Source organism: Trachurus japonicus, chromosome 7 (assembly GCF_045865225.1).
Source record: "Trachurus japonicus isolate A0001 chromosome 7, Traja_1.0".
NCBI classification, from domain to species: Eukaryota; Metazoa; Chordata; class Actinopteri; order Carangiformes; family Carangidae; genus Trachurus; species Trachurus japonicus.
The window spans coordinates 1,522,599-1,548,892 of NC_140913.1; the positions used below are offsets into that span (position 1 = coordinate 1,522,599).

General features: G+C 44.7%; 1 protein-coding gene across 1 annotated transcript; it reads right to left on the reverse strand.

Moving 5' to 3' along the window:
- Positions 1-1,076: 1,076 nt before the first annotated feature.
- On the reverse strand, positions 1,077-26,142 carry elk1 (ETS transcription factor ELK1). Its single transcript, XM_085780744.1, has 11 exons — positions 25,885-26,142; positions 14,288-14,496; positions 13,394-13,579; positions 13,127-13,300; positions 9,862-10,008; positions 8,531-8,983; positions 8,290-8,440; positions 5,625-5,773; positions 4,846-4,929; positions 4,362-4,463; positions 1,077-1,912 (listed from the first exon to the last, which is right to left on the reverse strand). Exons 1-11 carry the CDS (start codon positions 25,907-25,909, stop codon positions 1,814-1,816), a joined length of 1,779 nt encoding a protein of 592 aa, XP_085636870.1. The 5' UTR covers positions 25,910-26,142; the 3' UTR covers positions 1,077-1,813.
- Between the last annotated feature and the right edge of the window lie 152 nt (positions 26,143-26,294).

The following is a 26,294-nucleotide window of genomic DNA, read 5'->3' on the forward strand; positions in this document are numbered from 1 at the left end:
CTGTTAACCAGTGGCCTGAACTTTAAGTTGAACTCTGTGAGTGATGGATGTGTGGACGTGTGGACTTGCATCACCTGTGCAGGTAAATCTGAGGTGATTCTGTACAGTGAGTGGAGCGGCTCAGGTGTCAGACAGATGATTTAGCTGTCAGGTGAAAACTCAGACTGAAGCTTTGAGCTGATTTCTGCTGCGGTGCCTGAGGATCCAGCTTCACTGACAGCTGACTCCTGCTCCTCCTCCTAAACTCCTCTCACTCGCCTCAGTTCAAAGTTAAAGCTAAGACGGGTGTTTGTGAGCGAGGCGTCTCACCACTCAAACTCAGATCAGTGTGATCAATGTTCTGCCTGAACTCTGGATGGAAACGACGTGAATGCTGTGTTGACTTGAGGCAACATCGCTGCAGATTGACAAGGCCATGAATACAAAGAAAGAACATTCATCCATCAGAGCTGCTCGACTAAAATCCACTGTTCACTGGAATGAAATTAAACAGTTATTAACCAATAAGCACATCTATCGACGTTTTAAAGCCAAAGGAATGTGACTCTGTCATCAACACAACCTTTAAACAGTTCACTCCTGTAGAGTCACAGGACGACGCTTCAGCTTCTTGAAATTCAAAGACTCTTAAAAAATATACAATCTGTCCCATAGAGAGACTTTAATAGAGAAATAACTTGGCTGTGTAAAAACTCTGCAGCTCAGGTCCATCGTTGTCATCCTCCTCCTCGACACCATCATCCCTGCTCTGTGATTGGTCAGTTCAAGTGATGCTGAGGAGTTCAGTCCAATGAGAGCCCATGCATAAGTGTGGGAAGGCGTGGCCTTAAAAAGCGGCCAATAAGAGCAAAGCACAAATCTTGAACTGGCTCTAAAAGGAGCAAAGGTGAGTTTAGAGCACGAGAACTTTTCTGTTCCGACGGCGGAGAAGTCACGTGGGAGTGTTGACATCAAACACACCTGTTACAGTCCAGAGCCATGACTTTTGTCAACAGTCGAGTTATGTTCAATAATCTGCAGCGAACGTTGAAAACACCAAACTGGGATAAATAATCATGTTCTTTAAAAAAAAAAAAAAAAAAAACGACGACAAAGAGCAAAAAGCCCCAAAAGGATCCAGCAGGAAACATCCAAGACTGATCCGGACTTCAACTCCTCATGAATATTAATGAGGCTCAGGTCGTTTATAGTTGATCAGCTGATTCAAAGTAAAGATCTTTCCTGACAGAGTTGAGGTTAACTCACAGGAATCAGGTCGTCGCTGGATCCAACCAAGAATTAACAGATGTTTCTTATTTCTCCAGTAAAACCTTTAAACGTGAACTGGTTCCAGTTTTGTGAGTCTCCCCGTGTAACCTCATGGTAAACTGAGTCTGTGTTCAGACACTGGTCGGACCGAGGGAACAGTCAGTCAGTCCAAAACTATCTTTATCTACAGTTTTATCATTTGAAGCCCTCAACATTCTTCCACTTCATCCATCATCATCATCATCATCATCATCATCGTTACCAGTCTAAGGTCTGTCAGCTTGCAAAGTGAGGGGAGATGTTGGCAGACGTCTTAAACATTCAGCAGCTCCAACCGTCAAACTGGTTCCTGCGTTCTCCAGGATTCTCCTCCAGTGAAAGGTCCACATGAACCATCAAACCTCCCAGTCTTACCAGTGAGACGATGCTGCTCCAACACTTCACGCCTCCTGGTTTCAGTGGAGCGTTCCAGAGTTCAGTTCTCCTCCGTCCCCTCCAGGAGGTCAGAGGAGCGTCAGGTGAGTTCCGTGCCCGACGAGGGGGCTGTGCGAGGTGGGCGGGGGGCTCAGGGTTTCTGGGGACCGGGGGAGAGGACCACAGGGGTGGAGAGACCGTCGACACTCAGAGCTGGGATGTGGATCTGGTTGCTGCCGTTTGTGGGAAACTAAAGAGGGACATCAGAATAAATCTTGTCTCAGTTTGTTAAATGATTTTAAAGGGATAGTAGCATTTTTTTTAAAGTGGGGTTGTATGATCTACAAAAACCCCCTAAGTACTTTAATTGCAGTAGAAGACTCTCTGTACTCCTCCTGTTAGCAACGCCAGCCCATAGCCCTGCCCAGAGATTTACAACATACAGTGTTGTGAACATACCCAAAGAAACGGCCTATTTTCACGGCCTAAAAGAGGTTTTACCTGAAAAAAACAACAACACAGTTCCATTGTTCGCTATAATATAATTTTTTCCAGCCCCTCAAAGTGCAGGAAAAACACAGTTTTTATTTGGACCTAACCAACTGCTGATCGGTGGGCGCTAACCCTGGGCGGAGGGATACGTGAGTTGGTTAGCTCCAAATAAAAACTGTGTTTTTCCAGCACTTTGAGGGGCTGGAAAAAATTATATTATAGCGAACAATGGAACTGTGTATTTTTTTTCCAGGTAAAACCTCTTTTAGGCTGTGAAAATAGGCCGTTTTTTTGGGTCTGTTCACAACACTGTATGTTGTAAATCTCTGGGCAGGGCTATGGGCTGGCGTTGCTAACGGGAGGAGTGCAGAGAGTCTTCTACTGCAATTAAAGTACTTAGGGGCTATTTGTAGATCATACAACCCCACTTTAAAAAAATGCTACTATCCCTTTAAGATTTTATTGTAGCCTGTAATTCAGTGGTCAAATCAACAACAAACTGTGAAAAACGCTGTCGTGTGAAAATTGAATCTCAACGTTTAAATCTGTTATCAGTGGGATCTGACTCATAATGGTTCACAGAGTGTACTGTGAACACAAACAGGAAGATGTAAAGTGGGAATTTTCATTCATATAGTTCTCAGCTGCTCCACATGGAGGCGACAAAGTGCTGCTACCAAAAATGAATACACAGAAAGCTACAAGAACCCCAGTTCCAGCTGACTGTTTCCTCTTCAGTACAGAAACATGTAAACATCCTCATGTGAACTAAACTAACTCCAGTGGAGCACCAGGGACTCCATCTCTGAGGAGCTTGTTGCAGACAATAGATTGAAACGTTACAGTTTAGTTCTTGTGAGCAGAGCAAACCAAATGTGACCCTTCAGACCAGCATCTTTAAATCTGGACACTAAAACTAGAACTACCAGACCAGGCAGGCAAGTTTTTTTGTGATTTTAGTGAACTGGACCTTTAATAAGTCTCTGCTATCAGAAAACAGATGGAGCAAAAACTGATCCAGAAACCTGCAGAGACACCAGCTCTGTGTGTGTGAGGGACTTGGACAAGGTACAGATACACACAGTGCAGTGTGTGTGTGTGTGTGTGTGTGTGTGTGTGTGTGTGTGTAGGAGATCTGACGAGTTTAATAAGATATAATAATAATAATAATAATAATAATAATAATAACAATAATAATAATAATAATAATACTTTAACACTTTAGATGGACTGAACACGAGGGTTCTTGGGGTATTTCTATTCATATCTCCATTTCTACTGATGTAATTGTTTGTGTTTCATGTAGGATGCTCCAATGTTATCTGGTTGTTTTTTCAACAATGACAAGAAGGAGAAGAGGAGAAGGAGAGGATGATCAGGACTCATTTCTACACTCTGGTAGAGCCATTTTGGTTTGTTCTGCACACATGGTGCTGTCGTGTCTTGTACAGATTTGAAGTCCCATCATGCGTGAATGTGTGAAGCAAAATTCACGTTGCTCGAGACATACGTGTCAGATGTTTCATCTGGACCTGTGTTGTACCTGTGTGATGAGGTGTGTGAGGTTTTGATCTGCTTGCTGCAACCATGTTGCACAGATGCATAGAGGTGTGAAGATGAAACAGTGAAGCTTGTTGTAGTTTCAGCACAACACACAAACCTGTGAAACTTGTTGTGGTTGTGAGTTAAATGTGAACTCTTCTACCAGTTATTCTCTGCAGTCTACACCACACAACAGTGTGTAAAAGACAAAGTGTGTGTTGGGATTTGGATGGACAGCACTGTGGGCTCTGTTACCTGTGCAGACCCCCTGACTGTGGCAGCAGCTGCTGCTCCCAGTGTAGAAAGCAGATCACTGACTGTAGCCTCAGGTTGTCTCTGCCTTGTCCACAGCTTTAGCTTGTGAACGCTCTTTACATAATATAAACCTATCAGTCTAAACATATATTTACCTATCTTTTAATTTGTAGGATTAATACTGTTGAACTGTGAAGCCATCCTTCAACAATGAGAGGCATACTTAGATTTTCTGTGGAAAGTGGTGAACATACCAGTCTGTCCTCATTCTGTGTGGACGTTACTTTGCATCCTGTTTATTTAGCATGTTTGTTCTTTTCTCAAGACTAATGTTAATTAAGTGTAAGCATGTGGAAGTGTGTGTTTTATGTCAGATGCAGGCTGCAGCTGGTTTAGTTGTGTTGTTTTACCTGGAAGGAGAGTTTGGCTGGAGAGCGAGGAGCGATGGGACTGAGCGTGCTCCAGAAGTGGATGGTGGAGGGAAGAGGACTGGGAGTCAGCAGCACCGGAGTCTGGACAACAACATACACACACACGCAACTCATCAGAGCAAAACCACAACAACTGGAGGAGAGTCCTGCAGATCGGAGTTTGTTGTTCAAACAAGTGGCTCTCACCACAGTGAGCTGTGAGGAAACCCCTGGATAAGTATGATGTTGGGTCCCTATTAACAAAACTAGGTCAGGACCAACTGCTGCCACCTACTGACTTCAATGATCACTCTGGGAAAAAGTAATAAAGGACAAGACTGTCTCTTTGAAAATGATGTAAGACCTGAAAAATATGTAACACATGTGAAGACCTGAAGATTTCTTAAGACAGAACAATTAAACAAGGAAATAATGAGCAGATTAATCAGTAATGCTGGTTAGCTTATCTTTAGAGAGTGTTTACCAGAGCGTGGGAGGTGATGACAGTCGGGGTGAGCGTGTTGGTGGCTGATCCAGGAGCCAGTAAACTGTTAACGGCTGCATTCACCTGCAGAGGAAACACAAAGAGGATGTGATGTCACAGGTTTCACCTGCAAACAGCTGTTACTGCACAGCTGGGACACAGGTTCAATTCCCAACCCTGGAAGCTCCTTCACTGCTTCACCATCAGCAGTTTAAGCGATCCGGTGGTTTTGGCTAACTTCCTGTCAGCCGATGGAGTTAGCAGTCCCCGCCCTCGTCCCTACCACATTCAGGCGCATCCCTTGGCTGCACACACAGAGAGGACCGCCCTTTTATGCCGTTCTCTCTCCTCATTGGATAAAGGTTGTAGGATACAAGGAAAGTTTTCTCCTCGGCTTACAGCAGAGCAGAGTGACTAACAGAGTGTTTCAAGTATTTTTTTTGGCGCTTTTTTTGCCTTCATTTGATAGTGATGACAGTATAGATAGACTGGAAAGGGGGAGGCAGAGAGAGGGGGAATGACATGCAGGAAAGGGCTGCCCAACGCGGGATTCGAACCGGGATTCGCCTCTACATGAGTCGGCCGCTCTACCCATCGCGCCACGCACCGCCCCACAGACCTGTGTTTCAGACCAAACACTCTATGTAAGTGATTGCTGTCGGAAGATAGAACTATTTAAGACTTATATTAACACAAACATTCCGCTTACTTCTGCTTTAATGAGCTGCTAAATCAGCTGTAATGTGATGTAATGTAAGGACAGAGTGCAGGCTGCAGACCTTATCCAGGGAGAGGCCGGGGGGGAGGGAGGGGGAGGAGGGCAGCTCCAGGCCTCGTGGCTTCTTTGGTTTGGGAGGAGCGGCGTCCGGAGCGGAGGTCACAGAAGGGGTCGCCGCTGACAACGATGTCACGGGAGGGTCGGAGGGACCTGACAGAGAAAGAGACTTTATTCTAACACACAGACACAGACTCACCTGAACACAGGCAGACACACTATTTCAATTTCAATTTATTGATTTGTTTTCGGAGGACAGTGTACAGCATTCAGCACTCCCTCCAAGGGGGTGCGGCTGTACCCAACTGCAGCCTTTGGCTGATTTACAGCCAGTCCCCCTGCCGGGTGTTATTAGGCACAGACCCTTAAAAGAAAATCAAAAACAATAGTAACAATAATACAGTCAAGGAAATACAGGTGTGCGGGCAGCAATCTGCCATCATATAAAACTAAATAATACAGCACAATACAATTATAATATTATACAGTGTAGTGCAAAGCATAGGAAATCAGACAATTATAAAAAATAGCATTGAAGGAGCTATAAAATAAAAATAAAACTGTACAGTAGTGCTCGACTATTAGTGTTTTAAATTGTAATACATGTAATAATAATAATAATAACAACAATACTGATCATAATAACAATAGAAGAGATTGCACATGCCAACTGGCCTCAAGTTTATAATAAACACTACACCATTTTACCCACAATTCACAGTGGGGTCTAGCCTGCATCAGTCGGCACTAGTTGGGGACAGTCGACTCGGCACAGAAGTCTGTTAGTGTGTGATGGGGAACAGACTCAAATCGGCGAGTGTGTGATGGGGAACAGACGCCGCCCGACTTTGCAGCAATTCAAACATGTTTGAACTTTTTGAGCCGATTCTGGACGCAGTCGGGTAGTGTGTACTGGTCACCGACCCAACCACAAACACGTCGCCCACAGCCAATGAAAAAGAGGTGGTGGGACAAATGAAACAGCATATGAACTCAACATCTCCTCCACAACTTGATCCAGACCCATTCTTTCTTTTTAATGGATTTCTCACAGCAGATAGCTGTCCATGTTTGTTTACATTTTGTAAAATGTGTTGACATGGTTGTCTAGCAACAGCATTCACGGGGGGGAATCACTTCCGCTAATAAAAGCAAGACACATATTAAAGCTCCAGTTGATAAGTTGATGAAAGTGAAAGTAAACTCTGTGACTTGGTTGGAAATTTCAAGACAATACACCGTCAGGTCCCTTTATGAACCTCTGCCAAGCACCACACACACACACACACACACACACACACACACACACACACACACACACACACACACAGACAGACACAGGCGTACGCACACAAAGTAGCCATAAACGCACTGACAAAAGATGTACCGTTTCCATAGCAACCGGAGACTCCAAAACGATCTTGTCTCTCTCACCATGAAACACACTCTTCTTGTGTGTGTGTGTGTGTGTGTGTGTGTGTGTGTGTGTGTGTGTGTGTAGGGAGGGAGGGGGTTGACAGAGGTGAAAAGAGGGAGCCGACGGTGTATCGTCTTGAAATGTCCGACCAAGTCTAAAATTTTACTTTCACTTTGGTCAGTTTACTACGACGTGTAGGAGCTGTGATTGGCTGCTCCTCCTGCTCCCTCTACCTGACTGGTGGAGAATCGTCGGATGCGGTGGATTTCGGCAAATAGGATTCCAGGCTGTAGGTGGAGCCAGAGGAGCTGGATTTTGTCCTAAATTACCCATTTAATGTCCGACTATCAGAATATAGTTCCAGCTAATATGACTGTATAATTGTTACCAACTGAAGCTTTAACTCAACTAACCCATCCATGAACTAACCGCATCTGTGGAAATCACTACACCCTACACCAGTGTTGTTTCAACCTTGGGGTCGGAACCATAGACTGTATATAAAAGTCGGGACCCCACGTGGGGTGGTCTGGAATTCAAATAGGGTCGCCTGAAATGTCTAGTAACTGACTTTAAAAAATAACTGATAAAAATATATTTTTTAACTAATAATTATTCTTTTTAATTCTGATTAAAAACACCACACACAATCTTAAACAACTGTATTCTATACTTTCACTTTCTCAAATACAAATCGAGTTCAAATGAAATTCAGCATATAAAAATATCTGAGCTAACACATCTTGATTGACGACAACCTGGCGAGCCCACGATCATGTGCAGTCATGTGATCGCGGGGTCGCCACGAATTTGTGATGTCAAAATGAGGTCATGAGCCAAAAAGGTTGGGAACCACTGCACTACACTCTTAAACTGTCACTCCCACGGGAGTTTTTTTGCAAGAGTGTGGTGCGTTCAGGTGCCTTCAGTTGGTTTGACAAATGGTGTAGTCTGTGCTCCCTCATCTGGCGCAGTTGTTAAATGTGTGATCCCCAGTCGTCATGAAAATCTGCTGAAGCCAGTCGGTTAGTGTGAACTCAGTCTTCTAAAGCAGCAACGACTGTGAAACCTGTGTAGTGTGTCCCCAGCTTAAATCAGGGACTATGAGCATGTTTTAAATGGATCAGTAGCAGAGTAGCTGATCAGGACCTGATCGAGAGCTGATCCTTCACAGGACAGTATTTGGATCAAGTAGTTCATAAAAATGTGGTCAATTTCATCTCAAGATTTGTAAACGGTTGTTTCCTGTTACCTGTCAGCATGTCCTTGCCCTCGCCCTCCTCCCCCCCCTCTCCAGCAGGCTGCTGCCCTCCCACCACGGGCTCCATGCAAGGAGGGGACGGGCTCTCCACGATGGTGAGGGGGGGCTCTGGTTCCCCAGAACCACAGACCAGCTGAGGAACCTGAAGAAGGAACACAGGGACGTCATGAGACTTCAGACTGAACCAGGACTAAGCAGGAAACAAGACCGGGGTCTCTCCTGACCCTCTCACCTCGTCCACCCGTTTCTCCTCCAGAGACACCATCTCCAGCAGCTCCTCCTCTGACGGCAGGTTCTCCTCTTTGATGACGATGGGGGGAGGGGGAGGACGGGCCGGGGAAGGAACGGAGGGAGCAGGAGCCACAGAGGGAGGAACGGCCACCATGGTCGCCTGTTGGTGTTGGTGCTGTTGAGTGGGTGGGGGGTTGATGATGACGAAGACGGGTGATGGGTGAGCTGGATGAGGAGCCGCGTGGGGCTGAGGGGGGAAGCTGGCGGTGTTGGCCACTCCCCCACAGTCGTCCTGCTGCGGCCCCTGGAGGCTCAGCGGGATATGGGAGGGAGGGATGGGACTCACCGACCCCCCCACAGGAGCAAGGGGGATGAGAGGGGTGAGGGAGGAGGAATCCCCGACGCTGGTGAGATAAATTGGGGGAGGGTCGCTCAGAGGAGGGGCAGGAGGATTCTGGGGGGGAAAAAGCAGCATAACTGTTCATTAAAACTGTGACTCATGTCAGTGGAGCAATAGGTGGTATGTCCTGGGTGAAGCACTAGATCAGGGGTCTCCAACCTTTTTCCCTCTGAGAGCTACTTTTACAAAATTAAAATGACTGAGAGCTGCTCATGTTTTGGAACATTAATTATTTACATTTGTAAAACAAAACTGTGTTTACCACAAAATAGTCTGTTTTTAGCCTCTGTCATCCTGATAGCTGAAATAATTACTGTCAGGTATTGCCCCGCCCTCTATTAAATATGAAAGGAGGCTGAAAATCACAGGACATGTCTGTTCAGATGATCCAAGTTAGAGGTCCTGAAATGTGTGTTTCTCTTCTATAATACATAATTATGCTACATCTGGGGGCGGAGTTACGTGGGAGAAACAGCTGGACAGGGAACCGGAATTTGACAAAACACCAACAACACTGATAGTCGGGTAGCATGGCGGTGCAGGAGAAGCAGGTCCGTGGAGCTGATTGGTCGATTCTTATCACATGGCATGCGGTGTGCTGGCTGCCTTCCAAAAAGTTGAGATTTTTCCTCTGTGCGTCGCGGTCATGCACGCAAAAACAGGCGCACCGTCGGTTGGTTGTGAGCACACATGACCCGTGTCTACAAGCTAACAAGACGAAGACGGCCCGCCATAGGCAGGGAAAATCTTGGATATGAGGTGAAGGTTTGCCGAGTGACCAATCAAGTTTTCAAATTTATCTATGATTCGTTAATCCTTTGGCGAGCTACTGGTCGTGTTGGAGATCCCTGCACTAGAGAATCACATTCATACTATAGTTGATTGAAACATCAGACTATGGGACCAATCAGGGGACAGAACCTGATACTGACCTGTGCTTGGCTGGAGGTGTTGGCTGGTATCTGTGGACTGAGAGCAGGAGTGGGACAGGGTGACGGCTGCGTGACAATCACCTGAAGAGCAGACTCAACAGCGCCACCTACTGATGGACTGGATTTAGACTCCGGTATCACACAGACCTGAGGACAAGAGCAACGAAGTGGATCAGAGGAGAGGATGTCATGGAGTCACATCAGGATGAAACAGTGTCTCAAAATCAAATCTCACAACCTAAACAGACAGCATCTAGAAAAAATAAAAACTTATCCTAGACCAGATCTAATTTTTTTTTCAAAAATGTTACTGTATGCCTCCACATGGATACATATCCTTCATATCCACGTTTCCTGCAGATCTACTCCACAGAGTCTTATAGAAAACTGCCAGCACCTCTAGAGACTAATAAATCACTAACTTAAAGGTTCATGAGGCAAGATTTGTGAAGAAATGCACATGCGTTTTAAGTTTTTTACTGCTAATGGGCGATGAAGCGTTCAAAACCAAAAAGAATGAGCCCACTCGCGTATCTCTCCGTTGCCTTGAACAGGCTGTGTGCTGCATAATGCGCTGCAATTCTGCACCGCTTGCGACCAGCGGTTGGCGGATTTCTTGCAGCCTGAACAGTTATGTGAGCAGCGAGTAGAGAAATAACGTCACTTTCTTAAATTTTAATATTTTTTCATGCGAGAAAGTGACAGTTCAGATTCCCAATCTGTTGTCAGTTTATCCAAATAACGTCTGTAAGTAGATTTGCTCCGACATTTTTCGGAGGAGTGCAGAGCCACACACGAGCGGCAGCAGCGGCTCGTCACAGGGGCTGCAGCCGGGGAGCTGAGCTCATCGGCCGGGCAAACTTTGTCCTCCTCCCAGGGAAGAAAACCAGTCGAGTAACTTCCCCACAGGTTTTTAGAGGTTTTCTGCCGGCTGGTTGAATTGTTTTTAGGAGATAAATGCTGGTCTCATTGATGAAATCTAACAGTGACACTGTGGCAGTCGCATTAGTTCATTTGAATGAAAAGTGAAGCTTCAGGTGTGTGTGAGCAGCGCAGCCTTGGGGCTCTGTACGTACAAAAATCAGCATATACTTCAATGAATAAATAAATAGTTTTACAATGAGCCGATTGATTCATCCATGGTCAGTTTATCCAAACAACGCCTGTAAGGAAATTCTCCGACGTGTTCGGAGGAGTGCAGAGCCATTAGAGCAGCCGAGCGGCACCAGCGGCTCACAGAGGCGGCGGCGGCGGCGGCCGGTGTGCTGCTGCTGCTGACCTGATGCCTGGGCGGTCAACCTCCGGGTGTCGTGGTAAATTGAGCACTGTACAATGAGCGCGGCACGGCGCATTTACTGGTTATTAACAGCCAAGCGCGACGTGTGTGTGTGTGTGTGTGTCGTGAGAGAGACAGCAGGTAGAGGGGCTGACTGGCAGAGATGAGAGATAGTAAAAAATGTTCTTTTTTTCTGTGAGAGACTGCTGCGGCGGACCCAAACGAAACTGTGGCGGCTGATTAATGGAAAACACTGGTATAGTAACGTTATGCCGTTTCCAATTCAGCCACAGTGTCACTGTCACATCATCAGCTGCACTGCTGTGGAGAGTTGATGCACGCTCCCGCACCAGCTTGGCTGATGGCTGCAGTAACCCTGACGGCCGCTACGGCCGTTGCATCGCTAATGCAGTGCTTCTCAAAGTGTGGGGCGCGCCCCACTGGTGGGGAACGGAGACATGACAGGTGGGGCGCGACAAACGGGAGGGAATTTTCAATTTCATGCCTATCTTACTGTAAATGCTATTGATAATAAAGATAATTCACTCTAAACAAAACAGCCACACACAAACAAAGTAATAATGAATAGCTAAAATTATTAAAAAGCATTAGGAGACCGGGAGAACTAAAGTGCAAAAACAATGATTGACGTCGGGATGTTAATTGCAGCGGGCCAACATTTGCAGTGGGACAACAAGGTAGCAGCAGCAGCAGCAGCAGCAGCAGGGAATTTCTAATAGAGACTGGCTCTGGTAGCAGGCTGCTGGGTTCACACCGGACGCCGAAGCACCGCGAATAGCGCGGAGCAGAGACCGCTTCCCTTCGGTGCTCAAGTAGGCTACCGGTTGTGTAGTTCAGACCAGTGGTGGAAGTCGCGCCCTGCAGCAATCGGTTCGGCATCTGGTCAATTTTGTGCGCGAGCCGCGAGCGAACGCATCAATCTTGGCAGGAACACACACACATGAAACAACGAGAGAATCCGGTCAATTGTCAAAATAAAGCACTTTTCAAAATAAAACACAGCGATTGACAAATGCGATCATACTGTATTTGTGTGTGTTTTATAGCTTATGTCAGACTCGAGAGAGATGAAAACACACACACACACACACACACACACACACACACACACACACACACACACACACACACACACACACACACACACACACACACACACACACACACACACACACACACACACACACACACACACACACACACACACACACACACACACACACACACACACACACACTTCAGCTCAACATTGAGCATGACTTGAGGCAGTTTCAAGCCTGCAACCCCGAGGATGTGCAGTGCAAAACAGGCACATTGCAGCCACTAATGCAGGGAAAGTTCACTTGTTCATGTTTTTGTTTTTTGCACAGATTGCAAATGAAACACTGTTTCATTATTTGACTACTGTAGCCTACTTTTACTTTTCGTTTTTGATCTGCACTTTTATTTTCTCTTTTTGAATTTTGTATTATTTCATGTTTTTGATTTTGACTCATGAAATATGACTGATATACTTGGTGCTAGTAAGTTCAATAAATTTGAAGTAATTTTTGTTGGGGCGACGGGGGGAAGTGGGGCTTGAAAATCCCCACTTGTTAAAAGTGGGGAATGACGAAAAAAGTTTGAGAACCACTGCGCTAATGAGTTTTATTCCTTGATCTTGCCTCAGGCTCCTTTAACTGTCATAACTTTAAATGAATTTACAAGATGGCAAATGTAGGATGAAGTAGAAGTTCTACCCATAGCCGGTCTCTCCATCACCTCGCTCATTAATGTGTCACTGTGTACTGTCTCTCCCTCGTCTCCCCCTGTATGTCTCTACCCTGTTTCTTTTGTGTCTTTGTAAGCGTCTTTGGGTTATTGAAAAGTGCTATATAAATTAAATGAATTATTATTATTATTATTATAATAAGTTAACTGTTTTACATAGGGTGATGTTGATGGTGCTTTTTGAAAGGTCTCTCTCACCTCTCTAGGCGTGCGATCGACCTTGGCGGCGGGGTCTTGTTGCAGCAGCAGCTCTGTTTTGATTGGCCGTGGGTTGGGTGAAGCCTGCAGCGATTGGATGGTGAAGGTGGAGTAGAGGCCGGACTTCATGTAGTCGTTTCTGGAGCTTTTCTGTGAGCTGCTGGGTGATGAGCGCTGGGGATCAATACACAAATCAATCAGTCGATTGGTCAGTTAGTCACCGTGTTCTGCTTTCTGCAGAATTTCCTCTCAACAGATCAAATGTACCTGGGGCAAACCCTTTGTAGGACAGGCTGAGGCCACACCTCCAAGGCCTTTTGATTGGCTGTTTGGGTCGGCGCTGTCCCTCCTCTGGCCCTCCTCTCCATTATGGACCCCCTCAGGCAGGGAGGGGTCGGGCTGACTGACAAACTTGTAGACAAATTTCTGGCCGCTCACCTTCTTTATGATGTTCTGAAAGCAGATGGCAAATAACCAAATTTAAGTAGAGACCAGCTGAGAATGCAATATTTTTTTTCGTAGGATAGGTCCGGGAAAGTCCTGCCTTTCCCGCCTCTGATTGGCTAGATGGGCCCCATTTTCGACTCTGATTGGCTAGAAGGGCTCTCGCCTGATTGGTTGTTTGTTTTGGCTGTGAAACGGCTGTGAAACGCAGGCTGTCGGCAAAGTGTGATAAGTGCCTAGATCTACCTGGACTCTCTCTACTTATCTGGCCTGTCTAGCCTCTACCTGGTCTTTTTTACTAAACTTTACCAATTCCTTTCTTCATTGCCTAAACCTAACCAATGGCACAATTACACTTCTCTCAAATTCAAAATGTAAACTTGGAATATAAATTTAAAAACTAAATTTTTCGGATTGTGAAACCAGCGGGTATCGAACTCAGATTCACCACACCGCAGGCGAAATCGCAAACCGCTACGCCATGGCATCTGGTCACATCAAGATCTTCAGTTGGTGTGCATTTTAGTTTACTACAGTACTGTTGTGAGATGACGTTACACGGCCAAATCAAATAACCAATCGGAGGAGAGCTCATCCAGCCAATCAGAGGCGGGGAAGGCAGGACTTTATCAGACCTATCCTACGAAAAAAAATATTGCGCTGAGAATAGCACTTTAAACCCTCTCTCATCAGTAGTATAATCAGTAGCAGTAATACCTTGTCGTAGTAGTATCTGAGGGCTCGGCTCAGTTTGTCGTAGTTCATGTTGTGCTTGTTTTTGCGGAGCCCCCACAGCCGTGCGACCTCTTCAGCATCCAGCAGCTTGAACTCTCCGTCCTCACCCGTCCACGAGATCAGGTGGCGCTGCCGCTGGTCCTCCAGCAGGTGGAGCAGGAACTGCCACAGTGTGATGGATGGGTCCATGGCTGAGGGGGGGGGGGGGGGGGGGGGGGCGGCATGTAGACACGCGTGACAATGATATATCCATAAATCTGCTATTACTCCCATTGTGTGAGCGAGTTGTCGGTCTGAGAAGTGAAGCTCACTTCCGCGTTCTCAAATAAGTACCATGGTACCCTTACGTTTTTTGGTCTCAACTGATAGTTTCTACCCCCGCACACACTCTGAGGGGGGTGAATTTTTTTTAAACTCTACCGTTTTACTATTATTAGGTTTAAAATTCTGGCCAATTAGGGCGCGGAAACATTGAGTGACAGGTCCGGAGCGGTCCGTGGACAGCTGCTTCAAGGCCAGTGGGTGGGTTCTCGGCCAGCCAATCCAACATGGCGCTGTTCAGGCCACCATATTTGAGTCACAAAAACAACTCCCCAAAACCAATGGGTGACGTCACGGATGCTAAGTCCATATTTTTTACAGTCTATGGTCAGGACTAGTCAGGACTGCAAAGTAAAGGAAATACAGTCCGAGTGTAGCGCTGGAGTGGCGACAGATACCCGGCCGTCACAACAACTAACGAGAAGAAGGGCCGTTGTAATGTGGTGAGCTGGGAAGCGGGTGCTAGCACTCACTAGCATCCGTGACAGCTCGCGCAGCAGCTAGCAGCCCTCCTACTCTGCTGCAGAGCTTCACCTGGGGCCTGTTGTTCCAAAGTAGAATAAGGAAATCCAGGATAAGTGGAAAGGCCAGGTTATAAGTAAGGGATAATGTAGAGTTCAGAGGTTGTTATGGAGAAATAAACCCAGACAGGATGTATGGAACCCTTCACGTCGGGGTTCCATACATCCATACATTCTCTGCAGCAGGCTAGCTGCAGAGAATAAATCACAACAGTAATTTGACCAGGATAAATTTAACCTGCTTTCGAACGACTGACTTGAAGCTAAATTAAGCCAGGATAACCAACATATCCCGGCTTAATCCCTTATCTAGGTTTCGAACAACAGGCCCCTAAGCTCTGTCATTGGCTGGAGAGAAAACACGACTCTCCACCCAGAAGCGTCCCCGTGCACAACAAAAGCTAAAGACCAAAATGCAGGGGGAGGGGGCTCTGCAGACACAGTCACCACCACACGGGACTAGAAGCCCATAGTGATGATTAAGACGGATTTCTTTTGTATACGTCTAGCATTTATTTTTGAGCAAAATCCTCCAGACTCAACCTTTAATAACATGGTGTGACCAAATCACCAAATCGTCTAGTTTAGTGGTGGTGACGTCAGTCATGTGACTGTGTAATAGTCTGTTAAAGCCTAACGTTAGCTTTTTACTTCTGGACATCACATTTAAGCTTCAAATACAGTAGAAAAGGAGTTCATATGAAGATTATCTCACTGAACTAAACTTGGAAGTATCATACACTTGTGTTTTAGCCACAGAGCTGATTTTCTGACATCATCTAAACGCAATGCAGAAAATTAACCCTGTTAAACAGGGTTAAAATCAAAACCAGCCTACCAGAGGGTCCAATCCAGCCCATTGGATGAATTTTCCAAGTGAAAAAATGACACAGAAGACAGAAGAAGCATAATATTGTTGAAACTGCATTATTCTTTTCAAGAAATATCAGGTAGTTCATAATATGTATGTATATATTTTAGGGGTGTGACGATACACTCATCTCACGAGACGAGACGAGATTTTAAGAAAACTACAATGACAAAATATATGACTGGACCAACAGACTTTTATTTAACCGAGTTGCACATGCATTTTGAAATGTTTTAATATAACTCTTTACATGCATGATGTAAGCATGAGCTTTTAATAAACTTCTTCCACAAATTGAAACTAAAACTAAAATTTATAAAAGTTAAAATCAAAATAATAAAATCAAATATTCCTTTCTTTTTTTTCCAAGTGCAAACAATGTTATGTGCAGTATGTTTCCTCTAGGATTTTTTAAAGTAGTGGCAGAGACCCATTATGCATATCAGACAATTCTTTACATGTAAACATCGTAATGACGCACTGTAACAGGAAAAGTTTAGAGATCTCATACTTTATAGGTTATTATCCTATTATTTTACGGGTCCGGCCAACTTGAGATCAAGTTCACCCTTGGTCTAAAGTGATCCACGTCAACAGAGGGCTGGACAGAGGAAACCTGAACCTGATCTCTGCAGGGTTGCTTTTTTCTTTTTACAGGATTCACACAGGAACAGAATATGTCACAATAACACATCAGATACAAGGCCACCCTGTGTGTGTGTGTGTGTGTGTGTGTGTATACAGTGATAGATGCAGCAGCTCATCTGTCCTCAGGGCCATCTCCACAACAAAAGCAAGTCGTTTTTATTTTCCACAGAGATGTTAACTGAGCTCCACACTGCCTCCATCCCAGTCTGACAGTATCCAGTCAAACTGGGAGCTCACCAGAACGATCACACCACCACAGCTACAGACCACAGGGATTTGACTGAAAACAGTGCAGTTCTGGTGGTTTTGTTATGTCTGACATCATAGCACTTCTTTTACTCGGTGTTAGTTGCTTGATCAAAATACTGTAGCATCTGATATGAGGGGTGCAGAGTCCTGAGACTCACACAGACAGGACTCAATGTGACTTTCACTTCCTGAGGAGGTCATTATCTGTGATCGGAGGAAACAGAAACCTCTGGTTATTAGGTTTTCTTCAGTTTCATAGTAATTGACAGCTGTCTGATCATGAAATGCTGTAGACAGGAAGTGATAACAGCTGATTCAGCTGCTTCCAATGGTGACAATAGGTGCGTTCGAGATGAGCCAGGCGTGCGCAGAATCGATCGCCGGTGACCAGCGCACAATGCATGCCGGTTAGATTTGTGTCCGACTTGATCCCGACTTGCTCTGACGTCATGCACGCGCCTCCAACGATAACCTCACGAGATCAAGGCGGCCGCAGCTTTTAGAGCCAGGCGCCGCAGTTGCTCTCCACCGACTGCAACCGCCTGCAAGCCTCAGGGCATGATGGGAAACGCACCGGATCATGAGCTGATTGGCTCTTAGTTAGGACTGCAAACACTACGTGTTGTTGTATAATGCTAGATTATATGAATCTCATGTTGTAGGCCTATACTGCTTAAAAAAATATTCACACTGAATCAAACTTATATCCTGAGAAATATATTGGTTATTTATTGGACAATTGCAGTACAGCATAAGAAATATATACTTTGGTGACTTCCTGTTTGTATTGACGGCGGCTGGAAACTGTCCGACTTGACTGCAGCTTTCTGTCACCGCCCCCTGCTGCTGCCGCCTGCTCTCGCCGACCGTCCAGGCGAGACGCAGTTCATCTCGAACGAGCCTACCCTGACTGAATCTTGTGGAGGGTGCTGTGGGAATGTGGGGTGTCAGCGCTGGAAACTCATGAACTTCCTTCCTTCTCTACATTGAACTTTGTTTCAGCCTTTGCAAAAGCCCTGCTTCACACCGTTTTATCCTTAAAAGGCACATTGTGTAGGAATTACTCCCATCTAGCGTTGCGGTTGTATATCTCAAGCAACTCAGTCGTATTTTTCATGCTGCATTCATGTGAAATTGGGCAGACGGCAGACGGATGACAGCCGCTGCACGTAACGACATAAACAAGCCTCTATGTAAACAAGTGGTTCGTCAGCACGAGGCAAAACAATACATGTGACAATATGTTGTCATGGCGATGTCGTATTGTTTACCTGACCCACGTTTTACCAGCTTTCTCTGGACTTCTGTGACTAAAATGACATCTGGTTTGTTACCGACGGCCGTCTGCCCGACTGCAGGTGAATGCAGCATCAGTGCGACGCTCCATTCGTCCTCACTACGTTACCGCGGTGACTTTTCACAGACGCCACCTCGACCTGAGCCGGCAGCTCCGGTGTCTCCGTTGAGTTTCCGTGGTTTCCTACCGTCATGCTGCCACTGAACGTAAAAACAATGCGACACCACATGGCAGCCAGCACCAAGCTTACTCCATGTTTGAAGACATGGAGATATGAATGATATGAACGGCTAATTCAGAGCTGTTGATGGGGGGATTACTGATTAATGAAAAACATACTGAAGAACCAAATAATGGATTTTCCTGAATAGATAACAGTAAAAGTTACACATTGTCTGTTTAATAACTGTTTTTACATATTTTATGGACTCTCACCATCAAAGGCTTTCCAACGCTTTCCAGACTGACAGATGTCTGTTGTTTTGAGACTTTGTATTACAGCTCTGTGTACAAATGGCTTTCTTAAAGTGAACAAACCCCTCAATGTATGTTTGAAGACATCTGACACTGTCTGTGGAAAAAATGTGCAGCTTTGTGGGATGTAAACAGCCTAAACAGGAAAGATGGGTCTGCTCCCATTATACGCTGCCGTGGTGATGCAGGGACAGACAGAACTACTGCAGAACAATGTCTTCAGAATCCTTCTTTTAGACCTAAATATTAGGAAACTACAGTCCCAGGTTGAATTTGCCCGGAATTGTCCTTTAATAAATGAAACAATCATTTAAAAACGTTCTATATACACTTGGCTTATCTCTGTCTGATATTTACATTTGTTTGATGATCTTAAACATTTAAGTGTGACAAATACTTTTCACAGCCTGTAGTTGTACATCTCTATTCTTCAGCTTTTATTTTATCTGGTTTGATTTTTCTGTGAAGCACTTTGTAATTTCCAAAGAATAGTCTGACACAATTATCATTACTATAACCCATCTGGTCCTGGGGTGAGACTGTTGTTTTTATCCTCGGAGGAGGGTCAAGCACATTTCCCGTCTGAATGTTCCTGGGCAGGGCGCTTTATGTGTGTGTTGTTTCCTTCTGTGCAGCGTGATGGACTTAATGTCATTGTGCAAAAATATGCTGCTATGATAATGTTAATATACAGTTAATAGGCTCAGAGCCATATGATACCCATGCTTCAGACAAGTTGGAACTGGTTGATTCCCACCCTTCATTGGGGAGTAAATGTCAGCGTGCCGTGAAACAAACAAGTGTGTTACCATGTTCACATTTCTAGCATGCTTCTCTTTTCAAACTATATACTAACAGCTACAGTTTTACATCGTTACGCAGAGCTGTAACTAGGGCTGCAACTAAGGGTTATTTTCATTATCAATTAATCTGTCGATTATTTAAACGATTGATCGATTAGTTGTTTGGTCAATAAAATGCTAAAAAAAATGTTGTAAAATATCAATCAGTGTTTCCCAAACCACCGGATGACGTCCTCAAATGTCTTGTTTTGTCCACAAACCAAAGAGAGACTCAGTTTATTGTCATAAAGGAACAAAGAAACCAGAAATATTCACATTTAAGAAGCTGGAATCAGAGAATCTGGACTTTTTTTAAATAATCCATTACTGTTCGATTAATCGATTACTTGTTGCAGCTCTAGCTGTAACCGTCAGTCTGTCAAGAGAACAATGGTCAGTAACTACAGTATTTTGATCGTTTATTAAAGAGATAGTTCACCCAAAATTCAAATTTCTCAGAGTCCTCCGTCCCTTCTCTGAGTTCCAGCGGGGCTCCGTGCAGCACTGCATGTCCATATGACGGTTGCGAACGGAGCTCACTTTTCTTCGTCCAAAAAGACACACCAAAAAAACATCCAAATACCTCCATAGTGCTCGTCTGTAATGTCCCTCTTGTATTGAAGCCCCGACATGAGAAATTGTTCCAAAAAAATAAAATAAGTCTATGTTTTAAGCTTGTTTGTAGCGGAAGCTCCCAGCACTGCTCTTCCTGGTCCGTCCAAATCTCGCGCGATTTGCATTGACACCCAGTTCACGACTCTGCAAATCGCGCGAGATTCCGGCAGAGCAACACTGGGAGCTTCCGCTACAAACAAGCTTAAAACATAGACTTATTTAATTTTTTTCAGAACAATTTCTCATGTCGGGGCTTCAATACTAGAGGGACATTACAGACGAGCACTATGGAGGTATTTGGATGTTTTTTGGTGTGTCTTTTTGGACGAAGAAAAGTGCGCTCCGTTCGCAGCCGTCATATGGACATGCAGTGCTGCACGGAGCCCCGCTGGAACTCTGAGAAGGCACGGAGGACTCTGAAACTTCTCCCAGCCCTTAGTCCACATGAGGGTGAGTAGATAATGAGTGAAATTTGAATTTTGGGTGAACTATCGCTTTAACTGTACAACCAAAAGTTAGTCTGGAGAGCTGCCCAGATTTTTTTCACTGGTTTCAGGAATTTTCCAGACCTGAAGTCTGCAGCCTCAAAGTGACACACGGAGAGAGAAACAGAGTGTGGTGGTGTGAAAAAGCTCTCTAGTGAACGACTCTCTGAGGAAGGTCCACAGTGAGCAGATTACAGTGAGAGAGATGCCAGTCAGCCATGCAAATGAGCCTCATTACCATTGGCTGACCTGTTACGCAACTAACCTATCAAACCCCCTTGGAAACCATCGCCATGGTGAGAGACCTTTCATCAATGGTAACCAAGGGAAAAAGGACAGCAGGAGCAAGCGAGGTATAAACACAAAGAGAGAAGGAGGGAGATGTGAAGAGGCTGCTGTTGTTCAGCTCTGACTGCAGGAGCTCCACTCAGGTGTCACTGTCACCTCACAGTGGGAGGTGTGTGTGTGTGTGTGTGTGTGTGTGTGTGTGTGTGTGTGTGTGTGTGTGTGTGTGTGTGTGTGTGTGTGTGTGGAGTCAGTCACAAGGTTCAGTCCTGAGGTCCGCATGTTGAAGTGTCCTTGGACCTGAACTATTAACTGCTCCTGTGGTCAGACCAGAATCCTGCCCCCCCTCACTGATCAAACCACGCACACACTGACGCCTAATATGGTACAATGACGTCTGCGCTCCAACACAAACAATACAACCAACTGGTACATTTTACATTACCACTTATAGAGTCTGCCAGTAAACCCGGAAATCGGTCAGTGCTTCTAGCACTTCCGGTTCCCTTGTCTAAATGTCTCTAATATGTTTTCTGAATGGGATTTGGGTAAAATACCTCAAATTAGGTCTGGTTGACAGAGGCTTAAGCCAGTTTCAGTTCTACAACTTAAACACGTCAGTAAATACCCTACTTGTGAAATTTGAAGCTTTTACCTGTGATAAAAAAGGCAGTTGCTAACAAGTTGCTCAATACGACTACAAACCCCATCGGGGACATTTAACGTCATCACCCCCAACAGGCCAGAGTGTTCTTATGGATGTTATTTGATGTTATTTATGGCTCTTCAATAAGTAAAAACAGTCCCATTTCCCCATTAGACGATGGTATGTTTTTTTTTTAAGTATATATTTTTTGGGCATTTATGCCTTTATGGATAGTACAGTTGAGACAGACAGGAAACGGGGAGGTAGAGAGAGGGGGGATGACACGCAGTAAATGGCGCCCGACGCGGGACTCGAACCAGGGCCGACTGCAGCGAGGACTGTGCCTCTATACATGGGGCGCCCGCTCTAACCACTACGCCACGCGACGCCCCAGACGATGGTATGTTTTTAAAATAAAAGGCTGAAATCAGTGGAAAGCTTACAGCCCGGTCGCACTGCACACGGAACCGAAGCGCAGCGCCCTGGAGCGGAGGCAGTTGCACATGTTAACAGGTCTGCCTGGTCGCACATCTCACGCTGTGGAGCGCAGTGTGCGCGGCTGCAGCGCTTCAGTTCGGTTCAGTTCTATTTTCCACGCGAGCCGCGAGCGCCGAGAGCACCGTCTGTCAAGCTGGATAGACCAGATCGTACCGGACAGGAAGTCGGGCACAGAAAAGGCGAGAGAATCTGCTCAATTTTCAAAATAAAATAAATACAATGATGATTAATTAAGTTATTGCTTGTCCGTCTATAGCCTAAATATTTGTCAGTTGCGTCTACACACAAGACACACACACACGTTTAAAATTACGTGTGTGTGGAAAACCGAGTGAATATGAGTATGGGCGACTGCAGTCGATGTCTGACGGGCGCAGAGAGAGGAGGAGAAGTACGCTCCCAGTGCGACCACCCAAGCGCCCGAGAAGGCGCGCGCGCAGCTTCCACGTGCAGTGTGACCAAGGGGTTAAAGGGATAGTTCACCCTAGAATGATATTTCGCTCATTATCTACTCACCCTCATGTTGACTAAGGGCTGGAAGAAGTTTCAGATTCCTCCGTGGCTTCTCTGAGTTACAGGGGGTCTTGGCGTAGCAGTGCATGTCCATATAACGGTTGCAAAGGGACACCGGAGCTCTTCGTAAAAAAACACACACAAAAAAACATCCAAATACCTCCATGATGCTCGTATGTAATGTCCGTCTTGTGCTGAAGCCCCAAATTGCGTAATTGTCCCGAAAAAAATTAAATAAGTCTATATTTTAAGCTTGTTTGTAGCGGAAGCTTCTCGAAGCTCCTCTTCCTGGTCCGTCCAAATCTCGCGTGATTCGCAGTAACCGCACTGACGCATGCTGACGCCGGCGCAAATCACGCGAGATTTGGACGGACCAGGAAGAGGAGCTTCGAGAAGCTTCCGCTACAAACAAGCTTAAAATATAGACTTATTTAATTTTTTTCGGGACAATTACGCAATTTGGGGCTTCAGCACAAGACGGACATTACATACGAGCATCATGGAGGTATTTGGATGTTTTTTTGTGTGTGTTTTTTTACGAAGAGCTCCGGTGTCCCTTTGCAACCGTTATATGGACATGCACTGCTATGCCGAGACCCCCTGTAACTCAGAGAAGCCACGGAGGAATCTGAAACTTCTTCCAGCCCTTAGTCAACATGAGGGTGAGTAGATAATGAGCGAAATATCATTCTAGGGTGAACTATCCCTTTAATGGATACTGCGAAAAAATACCACAGACTCTGACTCCAGCCTCTAAACTGCTGTAAACTCTTTTTCTTAAAACATGACCCCTCAGTCTTTGCTTGGAATTTTGTCTCTATTTTTTTTTCATAGAGTTAATAATAAGATGAAAATTTGTCACCATTTATCATGGGATAATGATAATAATTGTTGTCTGGATCCCTCAAGTGAACACAGAGCAGAGGGAGAGGTAAAGACAAATGAGAACAAAACCACAGCTCTGTCACTTTCTTCACCAACGAGAAGAGTAGACTTATGGCGCGTTTCCACTAGCGCGCTTCGGCTCGGCTCGGCGCGCTAGTTGCGTGTTTCCACTAGCCATGACAATAGTCAACATCATTGTGTGTAATAGAGCTGGGCACTGACACTACTGACATTATTCTGATGTACACTACAGGACAAAAGTTTGGAAGCAACTTCAAGAAAAAAACTGTGAGTTTCTATACCATCAGAAATTAAATGCTAAACAGAGCTAAAGAGGTTTAGTGTGAAAGTTAAACACTGGCTGTGAACATTAATTAATTAAAAATTAACATTAATTTCTCACAAGTCTTTGTCAATACACCAGCACTTTACTAATGTTTAATGCTCAATTTAACGTGTGTTTTAATCTGAAATTTACAACTGCAACTGTGTTTATTTACTCATGTTACCTATTCACCGTATTATCCACTGTATTTGTTGTATTTATTGTATTCAGTATATTTTATTCTATTCTTAAGCCTGATTGGGGACAAAGACTGCAAATCAGCTGAAGCTTGACATCTTATATGCATCACATTTTCCCATTTTCTGTGGCAATGTTGTATGTATTGTCCCTGTTAAATGAACATAAAAAATAAAAGAATTTGGGATGCATTTACTGTATGATCAGACATAGCTTTCATTGATATGCACCATTTTCCTCAATGTACTTTTAGACTATACATTGATGTTACCAGACCAGACCATTGCCGAATAAATGTTACCAAAACAAAAGAGGGTTAATAAGATGTGAGAGTTTGCATACAAAAATCAAAATAAATCTCCACTGTGTTCATATCTCTGACAAACTACCACAGAAATGACTAGACAGAAACAGATAAAGAAACATATCCTGAAAAGTGACTATTTATATATTTATATTTTGTTTCAGTGAAATTATGATCTTTTTTTACACAAATTTCATCTTGCTTCAAAACTTTTGGCCTGTAGTGTAAGTCTGACTCATTAGTTTCAGCCACAAACCTTGTTCAGCACCACAGTGACCCTTTAATTGGCCGCTCACTTTGAGAAATAAAAACTAATCAAATTAATTGTAATCTATCAAATTTGAGGATTGATGTGACATTTCAAACCACTATGACATCACAGCGCTGCATCAAGGCACCAGTCAGCTGTACGCAGGTGATAACTCCTGTCTCAGCTGCAGCACCAATAGGTAACACTTTATAATACACACTATTAAGCATTAGTTAAGTATTAATAAATAGGCTACTTGTTCATTTATAACGCAAGAATACTCAAGAATACTCATATGTAGTCTATAAATACAGTTAGTGCTTATCAATGATGAGTAAAACATTTTAACTGTGTTTATAAACTACATACTAATGAGTATTATATGTTATGAATTCAGTATTTAAAGCTTAATCAATGCTTAATAGTGTAGGCTACTTATTATAAAGTGTTACATGTCCCCTGGAAGGACTGATCGAACATGGGAGAAGTTCTCTCAACACATAGCCTACTCTTAGCTATGACCCTAGGTTGACTGAGGACTGCGGTATAAAAAACCTGAAACACAATAGCAACAGAAGCGTTCTCAGATTTACTTGCTTTTTAAAAGTTCCTTTGAGGACATTTTATGCCTTTATTTGATCAGACTGGGGGGAACCACAGGCAGTAAGGATCATCTCAGTTGGAAGTCAAACTGGGGATCAGCTGCTTTGAGGCAGACTCTTCCCATATGGGATGTGCTCTAACCGCTTACCCACCAAGCACCCCCAGATGTACCTGCTTGATGTGCCCGACTGCTGCAGCCTTATGATAACTGTATCATTCCAGTGTGAACATTTTTACAAATCTGGCAAAACAATGTGTGTTCTGTGTAATTCCACAGTGCATGCTTATTGGTCAGTCTGTGGTTTACAGTGTTACACTGTCGGAATTAAAATTTCTGTTTGTCTGAATTTTGCTGCAGCATGTCTTTGATTAAAAAAAAAGTTCCCAGTATACAGCCAGTCAACATATCTATGATGATGGACCACCACTCCGAGCTAAACTCAGATTTTTACCATGTTTCTCTAATAACTGTAAACCTCAGCCTCACACAGCCTACAAGCAGCCAAAAAGTAAATAGGCCTTTAATGTCCTACCTGAACACACACACACACACACACACACACACACACACACACACACACACACAGCAGGCTGCTGCAGGCCTCAGCAGCTTCCACACACCTGTTGCAATGCTGCTGCCTCCCTCTAAAACTGCACACAAACACACCCTGGCCTGCAACACACACACACTCAGCTGTGTCCTTCCTCAGCAGCATGTAAACACAGCATGAAGACGCTCCGTCTCTTACCGTTTATCAGCGGGTTTGAATCCATCTTCAGCCCGTCTTGTTGTTCAGCTTCCTGTTTCCCTGCAGCCTCAGAGCTCCTCCATGGTGGCGTGGTGTTATGTTGTCTGTTTATGTATGTGTGTGTGTGTTGGGGAGGTTTGTCGGAGAGCAGGTTACAGCTGTCAGAGCCGGGCTGAGGAGGACGATACCAGCAGCTTCTCTCCCGACCTGCTGTCGTTATGTAACCGCTCCGAGCTGCTGCTTCCAGGCTGCCGTGCCTCCATGCTAGCTCTCACCGACACGACCATTCAACAACAATTCACCTCAGTCCCAGAAACACACCGAGAGCACAGCGCACCGTCACAAAAGCGCACCGCCAAAAATCAAAAATCCCAACAAAAACAGATATTAAAATGTACGTTTAAACAATA

What these genes read in the sequence shown, in the direction of transcription:
- elk1 (XM_085780744.1), bottom strand. Translation starts at nt 25,909, where the DNA reads ATGGATTCAAACCCGCTGATAAACG. An exon ending in TTCAAACCCGCTGATAAACG is followed by an intron (nt 14,497 to 25,884) that starts GTAAGAGACGGA and finishes CCCCCCCCTCAG; the next exon opens with CCATGGACCCATCCATCACA. An exon ending in ACACCTCCAGCCAAGCACAG is followed by an intron (nt 8,984 to 9,861) that starts GTCAGTATCAGG and finishes TTTCCCCCCCAG; the next exon opens with AATCCTCCTGCCCCTCCTCT.